At 52.5% G+C, this 22,439-nt stretch overlaps 7 protein-coding genes across 7 annotated transcripts; 3 read left to right on the top strand and 4 right to left on the bottom strand.

Moving 5' to 3' along the window:
- Nucleotides 1–381: 381 nt before the first annotated feature.
- Nucleotides 382–8,203, top strand: MYCFIDRAFT_152935 (uncharacterized protein; the record flags this gene model as incomplete). Its single annotated transcript, XM_007927143.1, has 1 exon — nucleotides 382–8,203. The coding sequence occupies exon 1, from the start codon at nucleotides 590–592 to the stop codon at nucleotides 8,201–8,203; it is 7,614 nt and encodes a 2,537-aa protein (XP_007925334.1). The 5' UTR covers nucleotides 382–589.
- Nucleotides 8,204–8,641: 438 nt separating this feature from the next.
- On the top strand, nucleotides 8,642–10,104 carry MYCFIDRAFT_133675 (uncharacterized protein; the record flags this gene model as incomplete). The annotated part of the gene is made up of 3 exons (XM_007927142.1): nucleotides 8,642–9,730; nucleotides 9,790–9,903; nucleotides 9,958–10,104. Coding segments are annotated over 3 exons (1,350 nt in total), but the record flags the coding sequence as incomplete, so codon positions are not given.
- A 53-nt stretch (nucleotides 10,105–10,157) lies between these two features.
- On the bottom strand, nucleotides 10,158–11,342 carry MYCFIDRAFT_210959 (uncharacterized protein). Its single transcript, XM_007927141.1, has one exon. It carries the CDS (start codon nucleotides 11,307–11,309, stop codon nucleotides 10,179–10,181), a length of 1,131 nt encoding a protein of 376 aa, XP_007925332.1. The 5' UTR covers nucleotides 11,310–11,342; the 3' UTR covers nucleotides 10,158–10,178.
- A 174-nt stretch (nucleotides 11,343–11,516) lies between these two features.
- On the bottom strand, nucleotides 11,517–13,707 carry MYCFIDRAFT_88569 (uncharacterized protein; the record flags this gene model as incomplete). Its single annotated transcript, XM_007927140.1, has 4 exons — nucleotides 11,517–12,966; nucleotides 13,036–13,235; nucleotides 13,397–13,429; nucleotides 13,562–13,707. 4 exons carry the CDS (start codon nucleotides 13,705–13,707, stop codon nucleotides 11,687–11,689), a joined length of 1,659 nt encoding a protein of 552 aa, XP_007925331.1. The 3' UTR covers nucleotides 11,517–11,686.
- Nucleotides 13,708–14,214: 507 nt separating this feature from the next.
- MYCFIDRAFT_88568 (uncharacterized protein) lies at nucleotides 14,215–14,864 on the bottom strand. Its single transcript, XM_007927139.1, has 3 exons — nucleotides 14,784–14,864; nucleotides 14,465–14,629; nucleotides 14,215–14,405 (listed from the first exon to the last, which is right to left on the bottom strand). Exons 1-3 carry the CDS (start codon nucleotides 14,831–14,833, stop codon nucleotides 14,342–14,344), a joined length of 279 nt encoding a protein of 92 aa, XP_007925330.1. The 5' UTR covers nucleotides 14,834–14,864; the 3' UTR covers nucleotides 14,215–14,341.
- Nucleotides 14,865–15,452: 588 nt separating this feature from the next.
- On the top strand, nucleotides 15,453–16,862 carry MYCFIDRAFT_42085 (uncharacterized protein; the record flags this gene model as incomplete). Its single annotated transcript, XM_007926057.1, has 4 exons — nucleotides 15,453–15,741; nucleotides 15,796–15,863; nucleotides 15,923–16,533; nucleotides 16,583–16,862. The coding sequence occupies 4 exons, from the start codon at nucleotides 15,453–15,455 to the stop codon at nucleotides 16,860–16,862; spliced, it is 1,248 nt and encodes a 415-aa protein (XP_007924248.1).
- Nucleotides 16,863–20,585: 3,723 nt separating this feature from the next.
- MYCFIDRAFT_42031 (uncharacterized protein) lies at nucleotides 20,586–22,157 on the bottom strand (the record flags this gene model as incomplete). The annotated part of the gene is made up of 1 exon (XM_007926052.1): nucleotides 20,586–22,157. One exon carries the CDS (start codon nucleotides 22,155–22,157, stop codon nucleotides 20,586–20,588), a length of 1,572 nt encoding a protein of 523 aa, XP_007924243.1.
- Between the last annotated feature and the right edge of the window lie 282 nt (nucleotides 22,158–22,439).

Genomic DNA, 22,439 nt, shown 5'->3' with positions numbered 1-22,439 from the left:
TGCACGCAGCGTCAGTGTCACCCGTCACCCCGTCACCCCGGGGACTACTCACTACTCACGCCTGCACACCTTCACACCTCCCACAGCACCGTACGTCACTCATTGGCCCGCGCGCAACGCCTGCTCGCTGCCTGATGCGCTTGTGTCTTACTTAGCCCATTACCATACGGTACCATTCGCCTCAGCACTCTCTGCGGCAGTCAGGCGCAAGTGTGCATTCCAGCGCTTCTGGACGCATACAATCGCATGTTCTGCTGTTCCGCTTCCGCATCCGTCCACGCCAACTTCACAGTGACCGACTCCCGACTCCCGACTCCCGACTCCCAAAATAGCAGCCCAACGGCGCTCAGACCTCGCACCCCAATCTTGGCATCTGGATCTCTTCCACGGACCACTGCTCTCAGAGAGTCAGAGGCGAGGCACCCCCGAAGCACTCCATCCGCACCTCTCCCCACACCCCACGCCGCGCCTCAGCAGCCTGGTGACCGATCAGTGTTGCGCATGGCTCGATGTGTCCGCTTGGCATCGAAAGCATGAGCGCGCAGCGTGTCTCCCGCCTGCCCAGCTCCGACGGTGCAAAGAGGAAAGAATGGCCCTGCGCGTCGCTCGTGTCGGCCGCCTGAGGTCTTCCTCCAGAGGCACGACGCCAGATGAGCAGAGCACCGACACCGCTGCACTCATCCGAAATCTCGTCTGGCAGCCGCGTGCTTCGAACCGCCTCGAGTTCTTGCGTCTGTCAGAAACTGCGGAGAAACTGCGGCAGGACCTCTCTTCTCAACCCTCATCCAAGGATACGTTCCGGCACGGCGCCGGCTTCGAGAGAGTGCTTGAAGTCCTTCGCCACGTCAATCTTCGGCTGTCCTCGCCGCAAGACGCTGGCGATGCACCGGCAGCGTGCCACCCATTGCTCAAGAGTGTGCTGGCATTGCTGTCGGAAGCGCTGTGTCAGCATCACGGGAATGAGCGATATTTCAGCAATCATCTTGACGGCTGGCAGTCGTTGCAAGAGTCTTTGAGCAAGATTCAGGCAACGCTATGCAGCACTGTCGATGTGGGAGCGAGACCGCGTGAGCTTGCAAGACTTTACGATCTTGCATTGGCATTTGCCCTGCGCCGAAATGACTTCTCTGAGCTCTCAAGTGAGCCGCCAGCTGCTGTTGATCAGGCGAATGGCGCCACGGGCACTTCCGTTCCATCAAGCGCAGCATCTGCTCAATATCAAATCAAGCATCCAGAAGCTTTTTCCGCACCCATCAAGTTAGCGCTGCAGGCGCTCGAATCAGCTGGCGAGCACGATGAGCGTCGAGCTGTCAGCGCACTATTACAAGCTCTCCTCAACATCACGTTGGATGCCACCAGCCGTAATACACGCAATGCGTGGGCACTTTGGCACACCGGCATCCTTTCAGACATTCTGAATAATGCCTACTCTACCGCACTGCCAGACTCACTCCGAGCGTCACTTCAAGACACCCTCGTGTCAATTGGGCGGCATGGTCTAAACACACTCAATGATGTGGCAACACTTTTCCAAAGAGCACACGAGTCAGAACATGCCCGGGCTAATCTTCTGCGGATGCTGCAGAGCTCGAAAGAGCCCGCGTTTATACAATTTGACTTAGAGCCTTGCGGCTTTTCTTCCATCGAGCTCCCTAGCTTACGCTCGACCTTTCCTTCTCCCATCGGATATGCGCTGACCGCATGGATTCGTATTGATGAGTTCGACGCGAATTCACACACCACTCTTTTTGGCGCCTTCGATCCAAGTCATACATGTTTCGTCCTTGTGTACCTGGAAAAGGACAGCCATCAACTCATTCTGCAGACCTCCGTCCGAAGTCCCAACCCAAGTGTACGCTTTAAATCTACCTGTTTTGAGACAGGAGTGTGGTACCACATTGCCATTGTGCAGCGCAAGAGCTCATCAGATCCTACTCACAGCATTTCCTCGCTTTTCGTTAATGGAAATTTCGCAGAGCAGAGGAAATGCAATTACCCTGAGATGCCCGATGAGTCGGCATCTTCAGCTAGCTCTCAAAGGAGAGCCAGAGCGGTTCAGGCTTTCTTCGGTACAGGCGTCGGTGTCGCTGCCAATCCTGTCCCACATACGGTGCACACACGATGGTCGTTGGCAAGTGCACACCTGTACTCAGTGCCGCTCACTGACGAGTTCGTGGCTGTACACTTTCGACTCGGACCACGCTATTGCGGCAATTTGCAGGATTGCCTAGGACCACTCCTCACGTATCGAGCTTCATCTGAGCTGAACCGATACAACGAAACCTTGCACCCAGAGAAGACTGATAAATCCGACATTGTTCTGGCAACAGAAGGACGGGGTAGCGATGTCGTACCAGAGCATCGTCTGCTTCTCGGAATATCTCCTACCGCTGTTATCGAGTTCGATGCGGCATCAAACAAGTCCCAATCGTCAAAGTACGAGCTCGACAACCATGCTTCGCAGAAGTGGAATCGTCTGAGACAGAAGACCCGGCACGTCGCCCTGAATACAGCTGTGCCATCGATCAACGAAGCCATCAAGCACTCGTATGGCACGGGTGTCATGACTGGCGACCCCATAGCTGTCATTCCGCAGTCTTTGGATGATGCGACTTGGTGCCTGTCTGGTTCTTTGCCTATGCTGATGCAGCTTTTGCAGTCCGCTAACACCAAGCATGCTTTCTTGCAAGCGTCCGAGATCTTCTTTGAATGTGTCAAGGACAATTGGCGAATCAGCGAGGCCATGGAGAAAGGCCAAGGGTTTGGTATACTGTCCACAATCATCCGAGAGAAACTGGGGTTCGAGCTTGGCCAGACGCATGGCTCTGCTCGAAAGCCTTCCTCAATGCTGAGTCTCGAAGATCGCCAAACACTTCCTCAAGCCCTGCTTGAGCTAGTACTCGATTTTGTGGGCTATGTCAAGTCGATGCCTGAACATTCCATGCTAGTCAACCCGATGGCATATCGTGTGCTTCTCATTGACTTCGACACTTGGCGGAGGTGTGACACACCGACTCAGAAACTATACTACGCGCAATTTGTGCATTTCGTGTCCGGTAACCGCAACGCAGCATTCAATCTGAGGCGCCTTTCACGAATGAGGGTGACGAAAAGACTCATCGAAGCATTGAAGTCTGAGGATGTCAGCGAGGAAGCTGCTGGCATGATGATCGAATCTCTGAGAGCTCTAGTGGACAGCAACGCATCAAGCCACTCGTACAAGGACCTCGCCATGTATGTGGCCTGGGGCCTACATGATGCCAGGGCAATGCCGACTACGACAACACGCAGCTTTACTCCTTTTGCGAATACTGTTGCGCTACGCCAAAAGGTCGGTTCATGGCCTAGGAGCCAAGGCAACTCGAGACCGTCAACGCCTGGCGGAGGGGGACAAACACCTATTCCGGGCCTTCCACGATTCGAACTTGCACTTATGGTACTGAAGCTGTTAGCTGAGACGGTCGAGGACGATAGATCTATCGCGATTCGACGTTTCGCTAAGGCTGTCTCGCCAAGATGGCTTCTGCATCTCCTTGCTGAAAGTGATGCTCGCGTCGTGGAGCTCACGCTAGGCATCATCTCCAAGGCAATAAATTCGCTCGGGCCTGAATTCAAGGCGCCATTCATGGACAAAAACGGTGGTTTCATTACGCTCAAGCATCGATTGAAGCCATTCTGGAAGTCTCCTGCAGTCTGGACAATGACTTTCGCTATTTTCTTCGGCCGCAACTTTCCTTCGATTTGGCTTGATCAAGAATTCAGCGCATTCCACTTGGTTGAGATGCTTGGGGTGAACGATTCGCTACGCATACAGAATCCTGAGACCCTACCCGCCATCTTCTCGATGCTGGAGGCAGGGCTACGCAAAGTCGCTGGTGACGATCCTCCCGCTGAGGCAGAAACGAGAACTCTCAAAAACGTGATACAATTTCTCGGCGAGTTATATGACCGAAGTGTTGCATTTCGAGATTTCGCCGTCAACTCCCGATACCTGCAGGAGCTGCTTTTCGTCCTGTATCCACTTCTCGCTGGCACTGACCGGCTGTCTGCTGAGACTGAGCTGCAGACGGAAGCATTGTCATTCAACGGCGAAGTCGTCAAGATGCGACCTCATTCAAACTCCCTCGATGAACGACCGCCATCAATTCGCAGTCTTGACCTGAACAGCGGCAAGTCGGGCAATCGCACCCCATCCCCTATGACTGCGAATCGAGTTGCGGCTCCCAAGCGTATCTCGTCATTCATCCTCGTCAATGATCGCCTAAGTGCCACACCAGCTCAGTTCAAAGCACCAATGGCCCCCGAAGCAAAGGAGCCAGTGAAGATCAACATTGCCAATTCTCTGGTTGAGAGCCTGCTTGAGCTCTGCATCTCATTGTTTATTGACCAAATATGCTACAAGGACAAGTTCAGTGGTATCGGACTTTTTCTGAAAGTGCCTCCAGGCTTCAAGGAGCATCAAGCATACTTTGAGTCGTATGTGCTGGTCAATGCGTTGGCCCAGCTTGGTGCACACCTTCGCCTGAACCAGCAATTCCTGGTGGAAACCAGAGTCTTGACTAACCTTGCTCGTTATGCCCAACATATGGCCGAGGCCGTTTCAGAAGGCTGGTTCATTGATGGTGCGCAACCGCTTCTCGACTTCACCGGCGAAATTTTAGATCATCTGCAGCAACCTGAGATTGCCAATTTGAAGGCAGTTCGGCTTTGTAGCCAGTCAACAAATTCAATTCGCGTGGTCTTCTTGAAAGCTACGCTTTGGCGGCTGGCCGAGTTGAATGAAGATGCCGCTGAGGCAGATGTCGGCAACTTCCTCAATAAGATGACGTACTGGCAGACCATCTTGTTCTCTCCAGAGAACCAGGAAACGCTATTCATCAAGCTCATCTGTTACCTGCTCTACCACAAGCTATGTTCTGGCGTGCAGTCCGTGAGGCTTGCTGCTGCTCGCCTCTGGCGCATGGTCTTGGTTCAAAAGCCGACGGAGACAGCAACCATACTCACAAATACGATGGGCCCTGATCAACGCCATCTCTCGACCGGCTTCATGAAGTTGATCGGAATGGACGACGATGACTTCTTAGCCTGGGTGGACGGGAACCGGGGTATTCTGGACACTGTCTTTCATACTTCGCTTAGCAAGCCGTGGGAAGACTTTGTGCAGAACGAAAACCGCAGCTCCGATGAGACTGCCAAAACTCGTTTGAGCAAGCGGAAGGAGAAGCTTCGACAATGGCAGACGGAGGAGTCCACAGCGGACGACTTCATCCATCGATACGAGATCTCCACAAATCACTGGCGATCCAACGTTCACGCACAAGAACGGGTGAAGCTGCAACGCGCACAGCAAGATCATCAAGAAGTCGTGAACAATCTGTACATCGCGCTTGCCAAGGTCGATAAGCAGATACGACAGCCTTGTGGCCTCGTTCCTGATTTCGTGGCCAAATGGCAATTGGATGAGACAGAAGCAGTCAACCGTATGCGAATGCGCTTGGTGCCGGACACCACCGAGTTGAAAGAGGCAAATTACATGCCCAAAAGAAAAGCTTCTCAAAGGACACAGAAAGATACGAAGCTGGCAGTCAACACTTCTGTCCCTCGGGTTGTGTCTGATGACATGGGCGCAATACCACCAACACCTGGCTCCCCGGCCCTCATGACATTGGACGGGACAGGCGAAGCTACAGAAGTCGGTCGGGGGAGAAGCGACTCTGTGTCCAATTCACAACTTCTCGAGGGTGGATTTGAAATGGTTGACGACCCGCAGGTGGATGAAGATGGAGTGCTCGAAGACAAGAACCGCAAGGTCATGACGAGTCTGCAACGTGGAGACATGGTGCAGCAACTTTACAACATCTCAAGAATCATCGGTCTCGAGGCATGCGAGGGTCTTCTTGTTGTTGGGCAAAAATGTCTGTACATGCAGGACAACTTCTTCCAGCGATCAGACGGCGAAATCGTCAGTGTCTCGCAAGCGCCAGAAGATGAGCGAGACCCGTATGTGCAGCTTATTTCTGGCAAAGACGTTGGCGCCACACGAACCAAGCATAGTATAGGTGACCAGGAGACACGACACTGGACTTGGTTGGAGGTTCTCAGCGTTTCGAAGCGACGGTTCCTATTACGGGATGTTGCTATCGAGGTGTTCTTCACAGATGGCCGCAGCTACCTCATCACCTGCATGTCGTCCAAGGTGCGAGACGATTTGCATAGTGCGATTGTTGGCAGAGCGCCGCAAGTTCACAGCACCTCGAATGTTGCAAGTGACGACGCATGGCGTTTAGACACGCTTCGCAATCCAGACGAGGTTCCAAAGAATCTCGGCTCAAAGTTCGGCAGCCTCTTCAACCACGGACCTACCCACACGGCGACGAAGAAATGGCAACGAGGTGAAATGTCGAATTTTCAATACCTCATGCTGGTCAATACAATGGCTGGCCGCACGTTCAATGATCTTACGCAGTACCCTGTCTTTCCGTGGGTGCTCGCAGATTACACTAGCGAGGAGCTGAATCTAGAAAATCCGAAGACATTCAGAGACTTCTCCAAGCCAATGGGATGTCAAACGTCTGCACGAGAAGCCGAGTTCAAGGATCGCTTCAAGCAATTCGCCGAGATGGGAGACGACAACGCACCACCTTTTCATTACGGCACCCACTACTCCTCGGCTATGATCGTCAGCTCGTATCTCATCCGACTACAACCTTTCGTGCAATCATACCTGCTTCTTCAGGGCGGGGCATTCGATCACGCAGACAGGCTTTTCGATTCGATCGAGAGAGCTTGGCTCTCTGCTTCCAAGGAGACCATGAGTGATGTCCGAGAACTTACGCCAGAGTTCTTCTATCTGCCGGAGTTTCTCAGCAACATCAACAAATACGACTTTGGCACAAAGCAAGTAACAGGCGAGTTAGTGAGCGATGTTAAGCTTCCAAAGTGGGCAAAAGGTGATCCTCAAGTTTTCATCCAAAAGCATCGAGAAGCCTTAGAGAGTCCATACGTTAGTCGGCGCCTTCCCGACTGGATAGATCTGATTTTCGGATATAAACAACGAGGAGAGGCGGCAGTTGAAGCTACTAATGTCTTCAATCACCTGTCCTACGCGGGAGCGAAAGACCTGGACAAGATTGAAAACAAAGTGGAGCACATTGCGACCATTGGCATCATTCACTCCTTTGGACAGACACCTCATCAAGTCTTTCAGAAGCCTCACGCTTACCGTGAGCTTGAGAGACAGGCCGAACCAAAATTAGACACGCTGGCCGAATCGCTTGTCCGCTTGCCTGATGCAGAGATGACCATTAGCGAGAAGGTTTACGACTTCACTGTTGCTCCATGGCAAGGGAGACTTCTAGCTAGTGGACCAGGCACGTTGAACGTGCTTCCAGACTGCACTCGCATTCTTCGATGGGGCTTCTCGGATCACAGCTTACGGTTCTTTTCTTCGCATAGCAAGCGGGCCCTGGGGCTGTACGAAAACACACATGTAGGACCAATCACGGCTGCTACCTTCGCTGACAGCAAGACTCTCGTCACGGGTGGGCAGGACTGCACGATCGGACTCTGGAAGGTGACGCCTAGCAGGGATCTTGTCGAGATCACCCCCAAAACGTATCTGTTCGGACATCGTACCGCGGTTGCTGTCCTTGCAGCAAGTCGTGTCTTCAGCACGCTCCTCTCTGCTTCGGCTGACGGGCAAGTCATTCTGTGGGGGCTCAATCGATTCGATTGCGTTCGGGTTCTCGTTCCCGCTGGTCGTCCGCCAGTACAAGCAGCGCGGCTCAGCAATGTTTCTGGTCACATTATACTATGCCGCGGAGCCAACATCTTGCTGTACACCCTCAATGGCCATCTTCTGGTCGAGCAGAAGTTATGCGATCGCGAGGAGGAGGAGATACTGTGCTGTGCGTTCTATGAAGGTGCTGGCAGTGAATACTTGGAACGAGAACTGATTCTGACGGGTCACGCGCATGGTGTAGCCAATGTCTGGGCTCTCACAAACCTGAGCGACGGAAGTTGGTATCTGCAACTTGTGAAGAGACTACACCACAACGAGCACAGGGACGGAAGTGGAAGGGCCTTGCCAGTTACCGCGGTACTGCCGGCAGCAAGGGAAGTATATACAGGTGACGAGGAAGGAAACGTATTCAGATGGGAGTGCGTTGTCAGACATACTAGTTTAAGTGCGAGAGGTATATGATGGCGATTGCGACTACACGAAGATATAGATATTCAGCAATGTAACATATGTTGTAGAGATGCCGTCCAAACAAGTCCAGAGCCAAGAAGCGGTGCTAGCATGCCAAGCCATCGAGCCATATAGAACTACCGTGCTTTCGAAACATGTTGTTAACAAATGTATTGCTGCGGCCAAGATGCCAAGAAGGGAGAGACGCCTGCCAAGAGCGGCACCACCGCATCTCACTTCCACCGCCACTCCTGGATCAACGACTTTCTTTCCCACCAACACCGAGAAATTGACCCCAGATCACGCTCGACATGCCATCTCACGGCGACGGCGAGTCAGCACCTTTGCTGTCATCTCATAATCATCACAACCCTCACACGTTCGCGGATGGAATAGGCACGCTTTCCCAATGCCACGACCAAGACGTCTTCCATTGACATTCATTCCACAGCTCACGAAGGCGAGAGCGGCCGCAGTGGCTTCCAACTCTCTCCATTCTTCAAAATCGTCGCCCGCTCCTCCAGTCATGTCTCAATGGCGGTCAACGCACTCTGGCCCTTCGTCATAGTCGCCATAGTCTTGCACTTCACCACCAATGCACCACTCTGGATCTTCGCAACGGCATATATCGGTATGGTCCCGGCAGCCAACCTCCTCGGTTTCGCGGGTCAAGAATTTGCTCGCAAAATGCCGAAAGTTGCTGGTATCTTGATTGAGACGACTTTTGGCTCGATTGTTGAGATTATCCTTTTCATTGTGCTGATTGTCAAGCACAAGCCTGATGATGGAGAAGGTGAGGGAAATGGGGATGAAGGGAATTTGATCCCGATCATTCAGGCTGCCATTCTCGGATCGATCTTGACGAACCTTTTGCTCTGTCTGGGGCTGTGCTTCTTCGCTGCTGGCATCCGGAAACACGGGGAGAATCAGAAATTCCATGCTGTTGTATCTGAAGTGGGAAGCGGGTTGCTTTTGGTTGCGGCTTTCGGACTGCTCATTCCGAGCGCTTTCTATTCCGCTTTGAAGAGTGAGACCATCTCGGTGCTCCACGAACATTTCACGAAGAGTCAGCTACAACAAGATATCCTGAGGATCAGTCAGGCAACATCGATTGCTTTGATCGTGGCTTATGTCCTTTACGTCATCTATAGCTGCACTTCGGCGCATTCGATCTTCGACGAAGTCATTGAGATGGACGAGCATCGGGATGCTGATCGAGCCGACGATATGGCCAAGCCGAAATTGACGCTCACCGAGACTTTGGTCGCAATCATTGTCTCGATCGTCTTCGTGGCATTGTTGCTCGTCATTCTGGTCGAACAAATTGAGCACGTCGTTGACAGCGGTGTTCCCGATCAGTTTCTCGGCTTGATCCTGCTGCCGCTTGTCGAGAAGGCGGCAGAGCATCTGACAGCTATTGACGAGGCTTGGGATGGAGTCATCAATGTTGCGCTGTACCATTGCATCGGTCCTTCGATTCAAACAGCGCTCTTCAACGCTCCGCTTGTGGTGCTGGTCGGCTGGGCTCTGGGCAAACCAGTGAGTTGCAACTATGTTCCACGAGCCTACAAGTAAGTAGTACTGACGCACCCTTCCAGATGGACCTCAACTTCGAAATTTTCATGATCGGCCTGCTCGTCCTCTCAATCTTGGTTGTTGGCAACTTTCTTCGAGATCAGGAGTCCAATTGGCTCGAGGGCGCACTGCTGGTGGTAAGTCTAGAAGTTATGATTCAGTGCCGAAGAAGGACGGCTAACACTTGGCAGATTGTCTACATCATCATCGCCATTGCCTCATTCTACTACCCCAACCCAGACGTTGCCACCTCGAACGGACTCGAAGGCATAATCTCTCAGAACGTCACAATCCCTGCAGAGCTCTACAAGCAGCTCTTGGCGCTACCAGTGGCATGAAAGCATGATGAATGCAGGGCGTGGTCACTGTTCAATGCAGTCCCAACATCGATCGAGGAGGTCAATCATAACTTTCATAGCCTTGGCCTTGCAGCAGCATCGTTGCTCAAGATCTCCTCCACCAACTTCATGACCTTCCTCGTACTTCCAATTGACGACTGATATCCACCACCAGCATGCCCATAAGCATGCACAACCTTTCTTGACCCAATAACCTCACTTTCCACTCTAGGTCCACCTTCCCTTCCAGGTCTCAGACCACACTGGGTACTGATAACCTCAAAGCCGCCATCCTCCGCCGTGAGAAGCTCAGGAACCATCCAACTACATCTCTCCAGTATCGTCTTTTTAGTCTCCTCACTCGGCACCTCACTCCACTCCCCTTTCTCCTTCGTCCCCCCAAGAATCGTCGTCCCCGATCCCGGTCTAGGAATACAATAACTCGTCTCCCCCTCTCCAATAGCCCCACCATGATACCTCGTCCTCGTAGCCTGCGCCTCACCCTTGACCAGTACCGTCTGTCCTCGAATCGGAAACATACCATCATCACCACAAATCCTCCCCGCCCCGAGTCCCGTACAATTCACAAAAACCTCAGGCCCTGACGTCTGAGGTCTCACCACTCTCGCAATCCCTCCCGCAGCCTCCAAAGCCTTCGCAAACCCTCCATCCATCGGAAGCCGCGATTGGAAGAAAATGGCCCCGGATCGTCGCGCTCGTTCGTGGAGGTAGACGAGGTAACGATTCGGATCGAGAGAAGGCGCCCGAGAAGTCGCAGCCCACTTCACCTGCATATGCGCCGGAGAAGAAAGATTAATGCTCCGAACGGGATCCTGGAATTCAAGGATTTGGGCGAAATCTTGGACGTGCGGAGCCCACCAGAGGGATTCGTGGATCGCGGTGGTATCCCAGAAGTGATTTGAAATTTGCATTTTGATCCCGCATGTCTCTGGGGGTTCTTGGAGGAGGAGGGTTTCCCAGAATTTGAAAGTTTGGATGTCCCAGTCGCAGAGTTCGGGTTGGGAGGCTGGGGCGTGGGTTCTGAAGTGGGCGCCGGCGAAGGGGGAGGTGTATTCTATGCTTTCGTCTCCGGGGACGTGTGCTGCGATGATGGTCACGATGTAGCCTGCCTCGGCGAGGAACACGGCGTTCGTCAGACCGATCACTCCAGCTCCAATCACTACAACATGCGCTTTCGAAGCCATTGTGCAGTGTGCGTAACAACCGCGGATCGTGTTCTGGAGAAATAATGGAGCTTTAATAAGTTGAATGGCAGAGACCAGAAGTCCGGCGAGAGGTGGTAGAACTAGTCTGCCGAATGCCGGATCTACTCCGCGCAGTGATCCGAATTACCCGAAGCTGGACTGATAGGCACACCGTTAGTCTCGCCATGGCATGAGAATGACAAGCAGCAATGCGAGCTGGTCGCCGCTATGGACAGACCCAGCAATATGTTTCTTCGTGTCTCATGCTGAGGGTATTTACAGAAATGCAAAATCCGTCGCTTCATCGCTGTCGTAAGAGGGTATCTATTCGCAGTCATCCCCATTTAACTCCGAGCTCAAACCAATGACTGTGGTTTCTATCCCGGCGGCGTTTCTTCAGGCGCCGGACTGGCCGCCGAGAGCGCAGTCACTGCTTTCTGCACCTCGTCGTTTGCTACGCTCTGTAGCCTCTCTCTTTCTCCCTGATCTGCAAGTGATGTTGCGCTCGGAATCAGTTCATATAACTTTCTCGAGACGTCTCGGTTGATATCAGTGTATTGATCTTTGGTGATCTGATTATCACGGTATCGACTGCCTAAGGCAAGCTTCACCATCCGCTGGATTTCTTGCTTAGCCGGGTAGGAAAGACCCCGCGAAGGAGAATGCGATGATGCACGTTGGTGGTCCGAATCATCGTCTCTGCCTTCGCGCTCATCCAATTCCCGACGTCGACGACCACGAGATCGAACAACATCGTCACGCGTCGTGGTCGGTGAGAAGGGTGAGAAAGTGGCCGCAATAGATGACGGTGCTGGAACTACAGCTGAGGATAGCGGCGGCGATAGAGGTCGATGTGGTGGCGGCGTGACAGCTTTGGGCGTTCCAGGCTCTGATGATTCTGGCGAGCGTGCTGGTGAAAACTGTTCATAGATGTGATCCGAGGTTGCGGGAGAAGATGCCGACATTGGCTTATTTTCGACTTCGCGGAGGAGCGAGGAGAGAAACGTCGGTTCTTCCGCGTTCCTTCTGGCCGCTGCGTTGGACGACTCCGCTTGGTTGTCAGCTGGTGGTCGCTTTAATCTGGGCCGCTTAAGCTGAGGTTGTTCTGCCTGTTGCTCGGGTTCTGATGGTGATGCAGGAGATTGTGTGGCGCGGCGCTTCCGACGCCTGAGGTTCACCGGCGCATCTTGCGAATCTCGTGCCTTATCGAACGCATTCCAAGCGCGGATCTCTTCTTGAGATTCGGGATTGCGCTGCGGTGGAACATGACTACTGTTCAGGCTGGCTTGGGCGATACCTCGAAGTCTGTTCGTTGCTCCCACTCGGCTGGCAACCTCGAAGCGTTCTTGCCATCGTCGGAATTCGCGCCGGTTCTCGGCAGTACGTCGAGGATCCTCTACCTCCTCGTCAAAAGGAAAGTCGAGATCAAGGTCAAGCCGGCGTGAAACTTCCTGCCATACTCGAGCCCAGATTGCGTCGTTGTTGCGGCGTCGACGAGGAGCGCCGCGGTTGCCGTTGCCGTTACCGTTATTATGTGCGCCGCGCTGTCTTCGACGTCGACCACGAGCAGCCGATGCAAGACCTGGCAGATCTGCATCATTCTCCAAATCTACCAGACATGTTTCACAGTACCACACATCAGGAGCGTCGTCGAAGCCTGCACAGAATACATGTACAGTCCGGTCGCAACCGTCGCAATACATGGCGCCATAGTCGTCGGACACACCACACACGATGCAAGGTTCCCATGCTTCGACTGCAAATAGTTCATCCTCCACCACCATACTGGCATCGATCTCCGCCTCTTGCGTTTTGTCCTGGACGGGGTAGCTGTCAACCACAGTTCCGCCGATCGTGCGACTGATTTCGACCACGTTGAAAGTTGTGCGGCATATCGGACAGCTGTTGGCTCGCTCAACCCATGGCCTAAGACATGAGTTGTGCAGGTCATGCTTGCATGGTAGTAGATGTGCTATTGCTTCGTCGTCGGCATCGATACTAAGTACGATCGAGTTAGCTTTGATCAATTGAATCCGCTTACTGAAGGCGTCCAGCAACTTTGCATGCAAAGCTAGGAATGACCTCACCTTCCAAGCTCATCCGGCGAATATCGTATCGATCTTCAAGCCGTCCAAGAGTGGAGGTCAGGTTTCGAGATTTAGCGGTATAGGATGGCCACGAAGGCTCCCAATAGCGTGCACGCTCGCAACATAGCGGCGGCAGCGTTCGTTCAGAGGATCGTAGGGTGGTACCTTTTGGCATTGGACATTATGGTAGTCTTGGCGTTAGCGCCCTTGCTGGCATCAGCACTTGGCGCAGCGGTTCCCGCCTGTGGTGGAGGATCTTCGTCGTATGTGGTGCGAAGGTCACCGAGGCAGACAATGCATGTTTCTGCCATGCTTGAGTATTGACAATATGTTCGTGCGAGGTGTGTATGGAAGAGCGGACATGTGTATTGAAGTCACGAGGATCTGGAGGTGTAGGATAGAGAAGCAAGCCCGCGAGCTAAGTTATAGCACAGGTGCGGGAGGTCGGACGCTAGTAAGTAAGCGGTAGGCGAATCAGCTTTGAGCCAGGGTTGTGTCATCTGCTGCCTCGTTTCGAACTCTGCCTGGTGATCGGAAAGCTAAGTCAGACAGGAATGTGAATGACCATATGCTCGTGGTAATTCGTGCAACTGGGTGAGTCGATAATGACGCTTCGTAAGTATCCCAAACTTGGGCAAACTGACCATGATCACGATCACGTGCGCCGCGGCTCATCGGTTGGTTCGGGTCGACCTGCGCTCGGAGAATGTGGGAGGAAGTACAAAGAGACAAGAGAAATGAAAGTCCGGATGTGACGACGACGACGTGAGAGGCGTTGGCGTTCGCCGGTCGAGAAAAAGGGATGGTGAGAGGATTTGGTCGTTTCAGAGAGTTTCATTCCTTGAGTTCCTAGCAAAGCGTGGCTCGTCCTGTCCATGGCGACGAGCATTTCAGCCCATGTAATAACTCCATTGTAGAACCTCCCAATGCACTGTGTCAAACATCTTAAACCTCGGCGATCTCACGCAGACGACGGATGGTCGAGCGGGTCGCAGCAGCAGCAGGTGTCCTAGTGTTGCGTTTCAGTCAGCGTCTTGTCCATCGTACGCGTACTTTCCCTCTACGTACGATACTGTGTATGCTCCTCCAGCAATAGTCTTCCCACAGGCGCGGCAGTTCCAGATGCCAGTTGCTTGGCGCTTGACAGTGACCTTTCCGCAGAAAGTGCAGGTGTATCTGGCGTGCTGGCTGATTTCGATCTTCTTGACCTGCTTACGGAGGGAAGCACCGTAACTGTGCGTAGTTGTCAGCAATAGTCCCAATTTGCCTCTTGCGTGACCGTCCGCCATCATATCCTGCTCCCTGCTGCCCAAGCACACCGCGATACCTCGTCCTCTATCTTCTTCGGGCGCGCAGAGGGAGAAGGATGATTCGTGGGAGTGCGTACCGGGTACCGTATTTACCGGTGATGCCGACCTTCTTTGTGCGCTTCGTCATTTTGGCGGTTGTGTGGTATTGGCGGAATTCGCTGGGTGCGCTGCAAGAAGTAATCTGCTGGAGTCGCTATGCTGTGCTTCAAAGTCGACGGTGGGCGAAATTGACTAGCGCTGCTTGGCATTCATCACGTGACAAACTGCTTTTGCTAGAACTATCCGAAGATCGCGCAGTCGCGCAACTATGGCTTCACATTGCGCAGGTCACCAATAATGCATTATTTTCTCACTATGAATGTCAGCTCCTTGGCTGCGAGATGAACGTTATCTATCACGTGGAAGCATGGTATGAGTCGCAAAAGCGACGTCGAGCTTCGGTGATGGGCATCTGAAGTCATTGGAGCTGCCTGTTCTCATCATACAGACCGGACCTTTTGCCGACGGAAGAGGCCGTAATAACAAGCAACTTTGAATTCACAGTACATACAAGCCACAAGTAACTTAAGCACGGCAGTGCTGAGCACTCAGAATGGCAGATGCGCCGGCAAACGAATTGCCTAGGCATAACTATCCTTGGCACAACTATCCTTGGCACAACTATCCTTGGCACAACTATCGCGTCTTCCAACGCGAGCGTTTATACTCTCGCACTCTCTCTGTCTTCACTTGCGCAACTCATCAACATGTCTGCGGCCGAGCGAAAGTATGAATGCGTGCTATACGGTGCTACGGGCTACACAGGAAAATACGCGGCCGAGCATATTGCCACGCATTTCCCAACAGACTTCCGATGGGCCATCGCGGGTCGTTCGGAAAGCAAACTGAATGCTGTTGCGGACGATATCTATTCGCTCAACAAAGACCGGCTGCGTCCTGCCATTGAAGTCGCTCAGAACACCAAAGCGGAGATCCTACAGCTTGCGAAGCAGACCAAGGTCCTGGTCACTACTGTTGGTCCATATCACAAATATGGTAATGCTTCTCATTCATCAGTTGTCATTGGTTTTCGTTGTTAAGAAATCCCAGGCTCCGAGGTCTTCGAGGCTTGTGCTGAGGCTGGTACACACTATCTAGATGTCACTGGAGAAGTTCCTGTAAGCGCTCTGAGCTGGGAGCCATTTCTGATCTGAAGCATCTGCTAATAATGTGCCAGTGGGTATATGATATGATCCAGAAGTACGATGCTGTGGCCAAAAGGACCGGTGCTATTATGATTCCGCAGTGTGGGATCGAAAGTGCCCCAGCCGATTTGACTGTGTGGCTTCTGGCTACCCACGTACGAAAGACTCTCAATACCGGCTTGAGCGAATTGCTATATATCTTGTGGGATCTTAACTCTGCTCCAAGCGGCGGAACTCTAGACACTATCCTCACAGTGTTCGACACATACAGTATTGGCCAGGTGGCCAAGGCAATGTCTCCATATTCGCTGTCCACCATCACGCCTTCTGTGAAAGCACCTGGACGGCCTCTGAGCGAGAAGCTTACTGGAATTCGTCATGATCCCGACCTGGGCCTTCTCACAGACAGTTTCCAAGGACCAACTGATACCCCAATCATCAACCGCTCTTGGAGTCTTTACAATGCCGGGAAATTCTACGGCAGCAATTTCAGGGTCACCGGATACATGAAAGCCAAAAGCTCAATACACGCTTTCCTGGTCCATCTTGGGCTCACATTCGGCTTCGCTGCATTGATGTTCCCGCCTGTGCGTTGGCTACTGAAGAAATTTGTTTACCAGCCTGGCGAAGGTGTTTCAAGAGAGTAAGTCAAAATGCATCTCGAAAATCGGCCAAAAATTAATGCGTGCCAGACAAGCCAGCAAAGAGCATTGCGAATGGCGCGCCATCGCCAATGCCGACGTCTCGGATCCTGCAGACCCGAAACGAGCTTTCGGGCGCTTCCGCTGGAACGGGAGTATGTATAATTTCACAGGAGTGCTGGCTGCCGAAGCAGCGATAACACTCTCACGCGACAAGACATTCGCGCACGAGCTAGGTGGAGGTGTCGTCACTCCCGCCACCCTAGGCCAACCGTATCTGGAGCGCCTGCAAAAGGCCGGCTTCATTACTGAAGTTAAGACGCTACCGTGATCAACAAACCGGAATGACTGCCGCGTTTGAGGCGGTGTGCGCCAGTGACCTCACGACACATTTTTTGCGCGCTTTACGAAGGAAATACATCTGGTTGTTGGCTGTTCACCGCTACTGAGCCGTGAGCAGGCGAACCTGACTTGATATGCAGGGATCTCGTTGCTTGCGGATAATGGAATAGAGGAGGCTCATGGACCAGAGGACTTGTGAAAATTTGGACCAACCAATGCGGCTATCAGCATTCGTAAAGTAACAATTGGCAGAGTCTCACGATGGAACGTTCCGTCAGTACGACCTCGCCGGCTGCTTACATTTTGACATCGTCGGTCTTGCTTTTCTGCGCCTCTTTCTGATTCAGTTTCACCCCTCCTCATCGTTCAGCCGTCTACCTCAATGGCGGAGATACATACTAATGGCCGACAATCTGGTGACTTTTGAGCAACCAATCTTCATGTTGATGAACATCAATTGATCAATGTGCTACGGAACTTATGTCGTCTCTTACTCGTGCGGCCACGTAGTATCGACGCCAAACGTCTGCTTGCGGGATGTTGACGCACATTATTGCTGCGAGCCAAGAGGTACGTTGAACTCAAATATATACTGGAGTCGGCGAATTATTGGCATTGGTAAAAGCAGCCTCTGCTCACTTTGAACAGGAATGAAAATTACTCAACCTCCTGGCCGCTGCATCGAATGCTATGCCAGAGAATTGGAACCCGGACAGCTCCATCTCACCACCACCGCGAGGTTCAATCCAGACCCTAGTGCGGAGCAGAATGACTTAACCAGTGGAGAGAGCAAAGAGGTGACTCCGAGATCAAGTGCTGATTCGGAGCGTGCTGATGCTATTGTGAGGTGGTAAGACCATCCTTTCCTTTGAGTGTGGTCGAACTCCTGACTTCGCACAGGGTCATGACGTTGCCATCGCCGTCGACGATGGAAAGAAAATCGTTCATGACTTTCGAGCAGGCGATGGATGAAGTCGTCGTCAACGGGCGGCGGAGTCATGGGTCAAGCCTTGACTTGCATTGAGCTTTTGTGTTCTTCGATGTGCTGTCCCTCTTTCGCGCGGGTCGCATCTTATGTCTCTCTAGGTAGGAAGAGAGAGCGTTGGGTGGACAAGTGGGTGACGGAATTGAACGCTGGGCGTAGTGTGGGTGATGCGCGATTCCAGAAGTATCACATTATGAATTGCTGATCCTTTGCAGAGCGGCAACGCCAACGACAGTGATGGACAAGATGGCGGTATTCGAAAAAGTGTGCAAGTCTCCATCGTCGCGGAAACGACTGGCAGCTGGCAACGCCAGCTCACAAAGTCGCCAACATTTGTGTGGGAACGAGTCGCAAAGGAAGATCTACCATGGGCTCTTTCTCGATATCGATGACCTCTGGACTATACTCGCTATGAGCATCTCAAGGCGTTTCATAGAGGATAGCACTTACAACCAGAAGTCGATGGTAATGTTCTCTGCTAGCGATACCAGGAAAGCGACGCTGAGGAGGAAGCCGAGCTCCAAGCTAGCGGAAGACCTGAGATGGCTGAAGAGCATCGGCATCATGCCAACCAAGTTGCGCACACAACCCAGATGAGTCGACACGCTCATGTGAGAAATGGCTTGCGATGCCTGGCATCAGTTGGAACTTGGAAGCTGGGTGATGCTGATCAGCAGTCGGCCTATCTATGAGTACCAGACCCAGAGCTATGACGAGTACATCTTCACAACGACCTAGCTATCGGGGTGCACATCGCCCACAAACAGAAAGCCTGTGCTGCATATATGGGCTTCGGCAGAAATGATTAGAGAAGGATCACGGACATACTTTGGGAACGGAAGTTATACTGCATCAGGCCCAACTCATTAACAAAGCACAGCAGAGTACTTCTCATTTTCCTCCAATGAGTCGGACTGCCGCTATGTGTCCGCCAGAGACGTATGAAGCTTGGACTATATATAGCGCCCACATCATCCTAGCCTTCCACACGTGGGTGGAGAGCTTTTGAAGCTTGCCTGTCAACAAGCAGCCTTGTTGCATTGCCGATCGTGAGGCGTGGGAATACTTGGCAACATGCAGAATGCGTCCGCGGTTTTCAACCACTGTTTAGCCATTGAAGACGCCGTTGGCAACCTAAATGTTCGAGCCGCGAATGTCTATCGCCACGGCGCAACATGTCTCACGAGTCACGATCTCAGACACACGAAATTCTGCAGCGCTATTTCCGGGGTTTCTGCATGTATTTACACGCCATGATGGAACTCGTACATCTTTCTCATAACAGTCATGTGCATCGCAGTTGCGAGAGAATACAGTTGTGGCCACACCGAGATCGAATACCTCAATCAGCATTGCACTTGCTCGCTGGTGGTGGGCATCTCGTACTTCGAAGACAGGCCTTGTCCGGGCAAATGCAGCAAATACGATCACCAGCGGTCAATGCGATCTGCGAGGGTCCGGAGGGAACATATAAGAGGCCGTAGCAGGCGAATGGCGCGCTTGGGGTCTTGTACTGCTCCGGACTGAGAGGAAGAATGGCGATGCAAGGGCGGTCTGTGAGCCCATCTCTTATGGTGAGTATAATCGATACTTGCTCAAGTCGTCGTCCACGGTCCGCTGATACCATTTCCAGCGCTCCACGATGGTCCCTCAATTTTGCACAGAGAGGACTGCTACTCACAAGCTGAGCAGTGACGATTGAACGCACTTCCCGCTGCTGTGGCAATGTGAGCCGGAGAATAGGGTTCCGCCAATTCGTACTGGCCAGGGCTTGGCTGATCCGGCAGTTGGCGAGATCCGGGATGTTGCAAAGCAAGATCTGTCCAGGATATGGTGGACGGGAACTTCGTGAAGGGCCTGTCAACACTCGCCTGTCAACAAATGAGGAGCAACGACTTCTTGGCAGTGTCAACCAAGTCGAAAGGCCCATGACGCTGTATCTCAGCACTGACCAAGCTTCTCCTTGAATCCATACATTGATCTCTTGATTGTTCTGTACTCTCATTCCCCAAGACTCTAACATTCTGCACCAGTGACTTGCTTATAACGACCACAATGCCCAGATTTCGCTGGTCTACCCGTCATTATCAAGTTCCAGATCATTTTCCGTGTGGCTCCATGTTCAATGACTATTCGATGTTGTGTCCAAGAGGGAACAGGAAAGGATCTATAGACAAGTCTTCCGTGCACGTTTCGAGATGCGCTCTCGAAAGAACATCATATCCTTAGCAGAGGCGATCAGGTGTGGTCTACGCGCGTTCCAGCAACAAAGCAGGGCCACTTTGCAGCAAGGTGGGATGTTTCTCTGGCTGTGTGACCAGGCTGCCAAGACCGAATTGAAGAAAAGTAAGAGCTCATCAAGATCAGCGGATGATACGCGGAAGACAGACGCTGACGTTGGATCATGCTTGGTATGCATGGAACATGCTCTAATTTCCCCAGTCCTAGCTTTATTGACGGTGAGTACGGGGGCCTGCCGAAACGTGCTCTCCAGCTGTCATTCCAGATCGGGAAATTCTGTCGGAGCTCCAGCCACTGAGACGGTCACACTTCGGCCATAGCTGACACAAGCGACGCGTAGCAGACTTAGAGAAGCTTGCGCGTCCGGCGAAGAGTTATTAGGAGTGCGTTCTATGATTGTTTGCGCAAGGCTCAGCATGACGCTTTGACGTACGCTGCTGAAGCGGGACCGGGACCAGGCTGAGCGGATCAAATGTTATTAGTCGGTTATACGCAAGTGAAGCTTTCCTCCTGATCTGGATCACCTCCGACATATTCCTGCTTCTTAGGCCACAGACACAATCTTCGCCTCATCTCTGCCCCATTTTGATCCACTGCCAACAGCGTCTCTGGTACTTCCTCCTCTTCAACCCATCTTATCAGATCAGAAAGCGCACCACTCGGCAAAGGGCCGATCCCACCAGAACAATGCTCGACACCAGGCGCTTCAAAGAATCGATAGAAGTCCTTCACAGCCGGATCTAACTTTCGTACCTTTTCATAATACTCAACAGTTCCACCCGGAAAGATCAACTGATCACTGAGCCCATGCCAGGTGATCATCTTGCCACCGCGTTTCTTGAAAGACGAAAGGTCCGGGTCTGAAGCGCTAATGACACTCTCGTATTCTTGGACAGATTTGTGCATAGTGGCGAAGAATTCGGCATCGGTCATATTTTCGACTGAGAAATTTGGATCTTTGTAGATGAAGTATTTGATCCAGTCACGAGAGTAAGAGGATGGAGCACCACTGCAGGAGGAGGCGCTACTGTCAGTGCAGTCTGTGCCGACGAGGCCATCGGTAGCGGAGGCATTGTAGAAGGGTGTGCCCTTCGCTAGACCGTACCAATTGTATCTACCAGAAGGATCCCGGGCACCAGACCATGTGGCATTGGCGATGATTGCGACTTCTTTGCTGATCGATACTTGGGTTCCATTGCAGCTAACAGATTTCCCTACTGCGGTCGTAGCATCGAAGTCGCAGACTCTGGGATCAGAGATAATACCGTCGGCCACACCGTCAAGAGTGTCGCAAGCCTCGATGGCAAATTGATTGATTGCTTCGAGAACGCAAGGCGGCGGGTAATATCCCAGTTGGTTCATGACTTGCTGCGGCCAGTACATTGCAACAAGAAAATGCGCCCAGTTGATGGCAGGAGCTATTGCCAGTACTCCGTCGAAAGCATCAGGGTATCTCTGTGCAAGCATAATACCTTGCCTTCCACCAGTGCTACAGCCATTCCAATAGGACTTCTTGGCGGGAGTGCCATAGAAGTTGGCCGTGATCTGCTTGCCGATGTTGGCAAGGTCGTTCAGCGCTAGCGAGGCAAAGTTCTGCAGAAGACTGAGATCAACATTCCCAGGGCTGTCCAATGCCCACCACTCAGGGTCAGATCTGGTATTGAGGTCGTGACCCCCGTCGGTTCGAGCAACTGAGAAGCCTTGGGAAACTGCGGATGCGAGCTTGTCAATTGAAGGACCCATACGCCAGCCGCCTCCCCCAGCGCCTTGAAAGCGGCCATTCCAGTCCCCTAGTGGAAGCCAGACGTCCACATGAACCGTATCGTTTCGACCGGGGTGGGTGTATGTGACTGTGACATTGCAAATATCGAGACCCGACCAGGTACCTGCATCCGTGGCCGCGGTATAGTTTTGCAGCGGAGAGGCATCTACGGCTAAAATCTTGGCACCGAATACATCAAGATCTGAGAGTTGCCTGCTTGAACAGTGAGATGAGGGAGATGCATCAAGGAGGTTCGAAGCTGTCAGAACAGCTGCTGAAGGCCCTGTTAGCCTCATGGCTCCAAAAGCGACTTGTGACTCCGCCATTTTCGCTGCGATCCACGGTTTATATGTAATTACGTATCGGCTAATGACTTCCTCATCTCTCTCTGGCGTAGTAATGCAATTGGTTGAGCCAGAGGTGTAGCCAAGGCAGCGCCAAATCCTGCGCTCCACAGACAGACCCCGCAAACTGAATCTCGTGTGGATGCCATTTGCTCGAAGATCTTGTTGTCGCTGTGATTATCGTGCAGGCGCGGATACTATGTCGTGTCTGCAGTTCCGGATACTTCTCCGCCT

Source organism: Pseudocercospora fijiensis, assembly GCF_000340215.1.
Source record: "Pseudocercospora fijiensis CIRAD86 unplaced genomic scaffold MYCFIscaffold_3, whole genome shotgun sequence".
Lineage (NCBI taxonomy): Eukaryota > Fungi > Ascomycota > Dothideomycetes > Mycosphaerellales > Mycosphaerellaceae > Pseudocercospora > Pseudocercospora fijiensis.
The sequence above is the reverse complement of the archived record's forward strand: the minus strand, read 5'-3'. Positions and strand labels throughout refer to the sequence as shown.

Coding starts and splice junctions, on each gene's coding strand:
- MYCFIDRAFT_210959 (XM_007927141.1), bottom strand. CDS start 11,309: ATGGCTTCGAAAGCGCATGTTGTAGTGATTGGAGCTGGAGTGATCGGT.
- MYCFIDRAFT_88568 (XM_007927139.1), bottom strand. CDS start 14,833: ATGACGAAGCGCACAAAGAAGGTCGGCATCACCGGTAAATACGGTACC. Junction 14,630..14,783: donor ACCGGTAAATACGGTACCCG/GTACGCACTCCC, acceptor AACTACGCACAG/TTACGGTGCTTCCCTCCGTA. Junction 14,406..14,464: donor GGAGGAGCATACACAGTATC/GTACGTAGAGGG, acceptor ACGCAACACTAG/GACACCTGCTGCTGCTGCGA.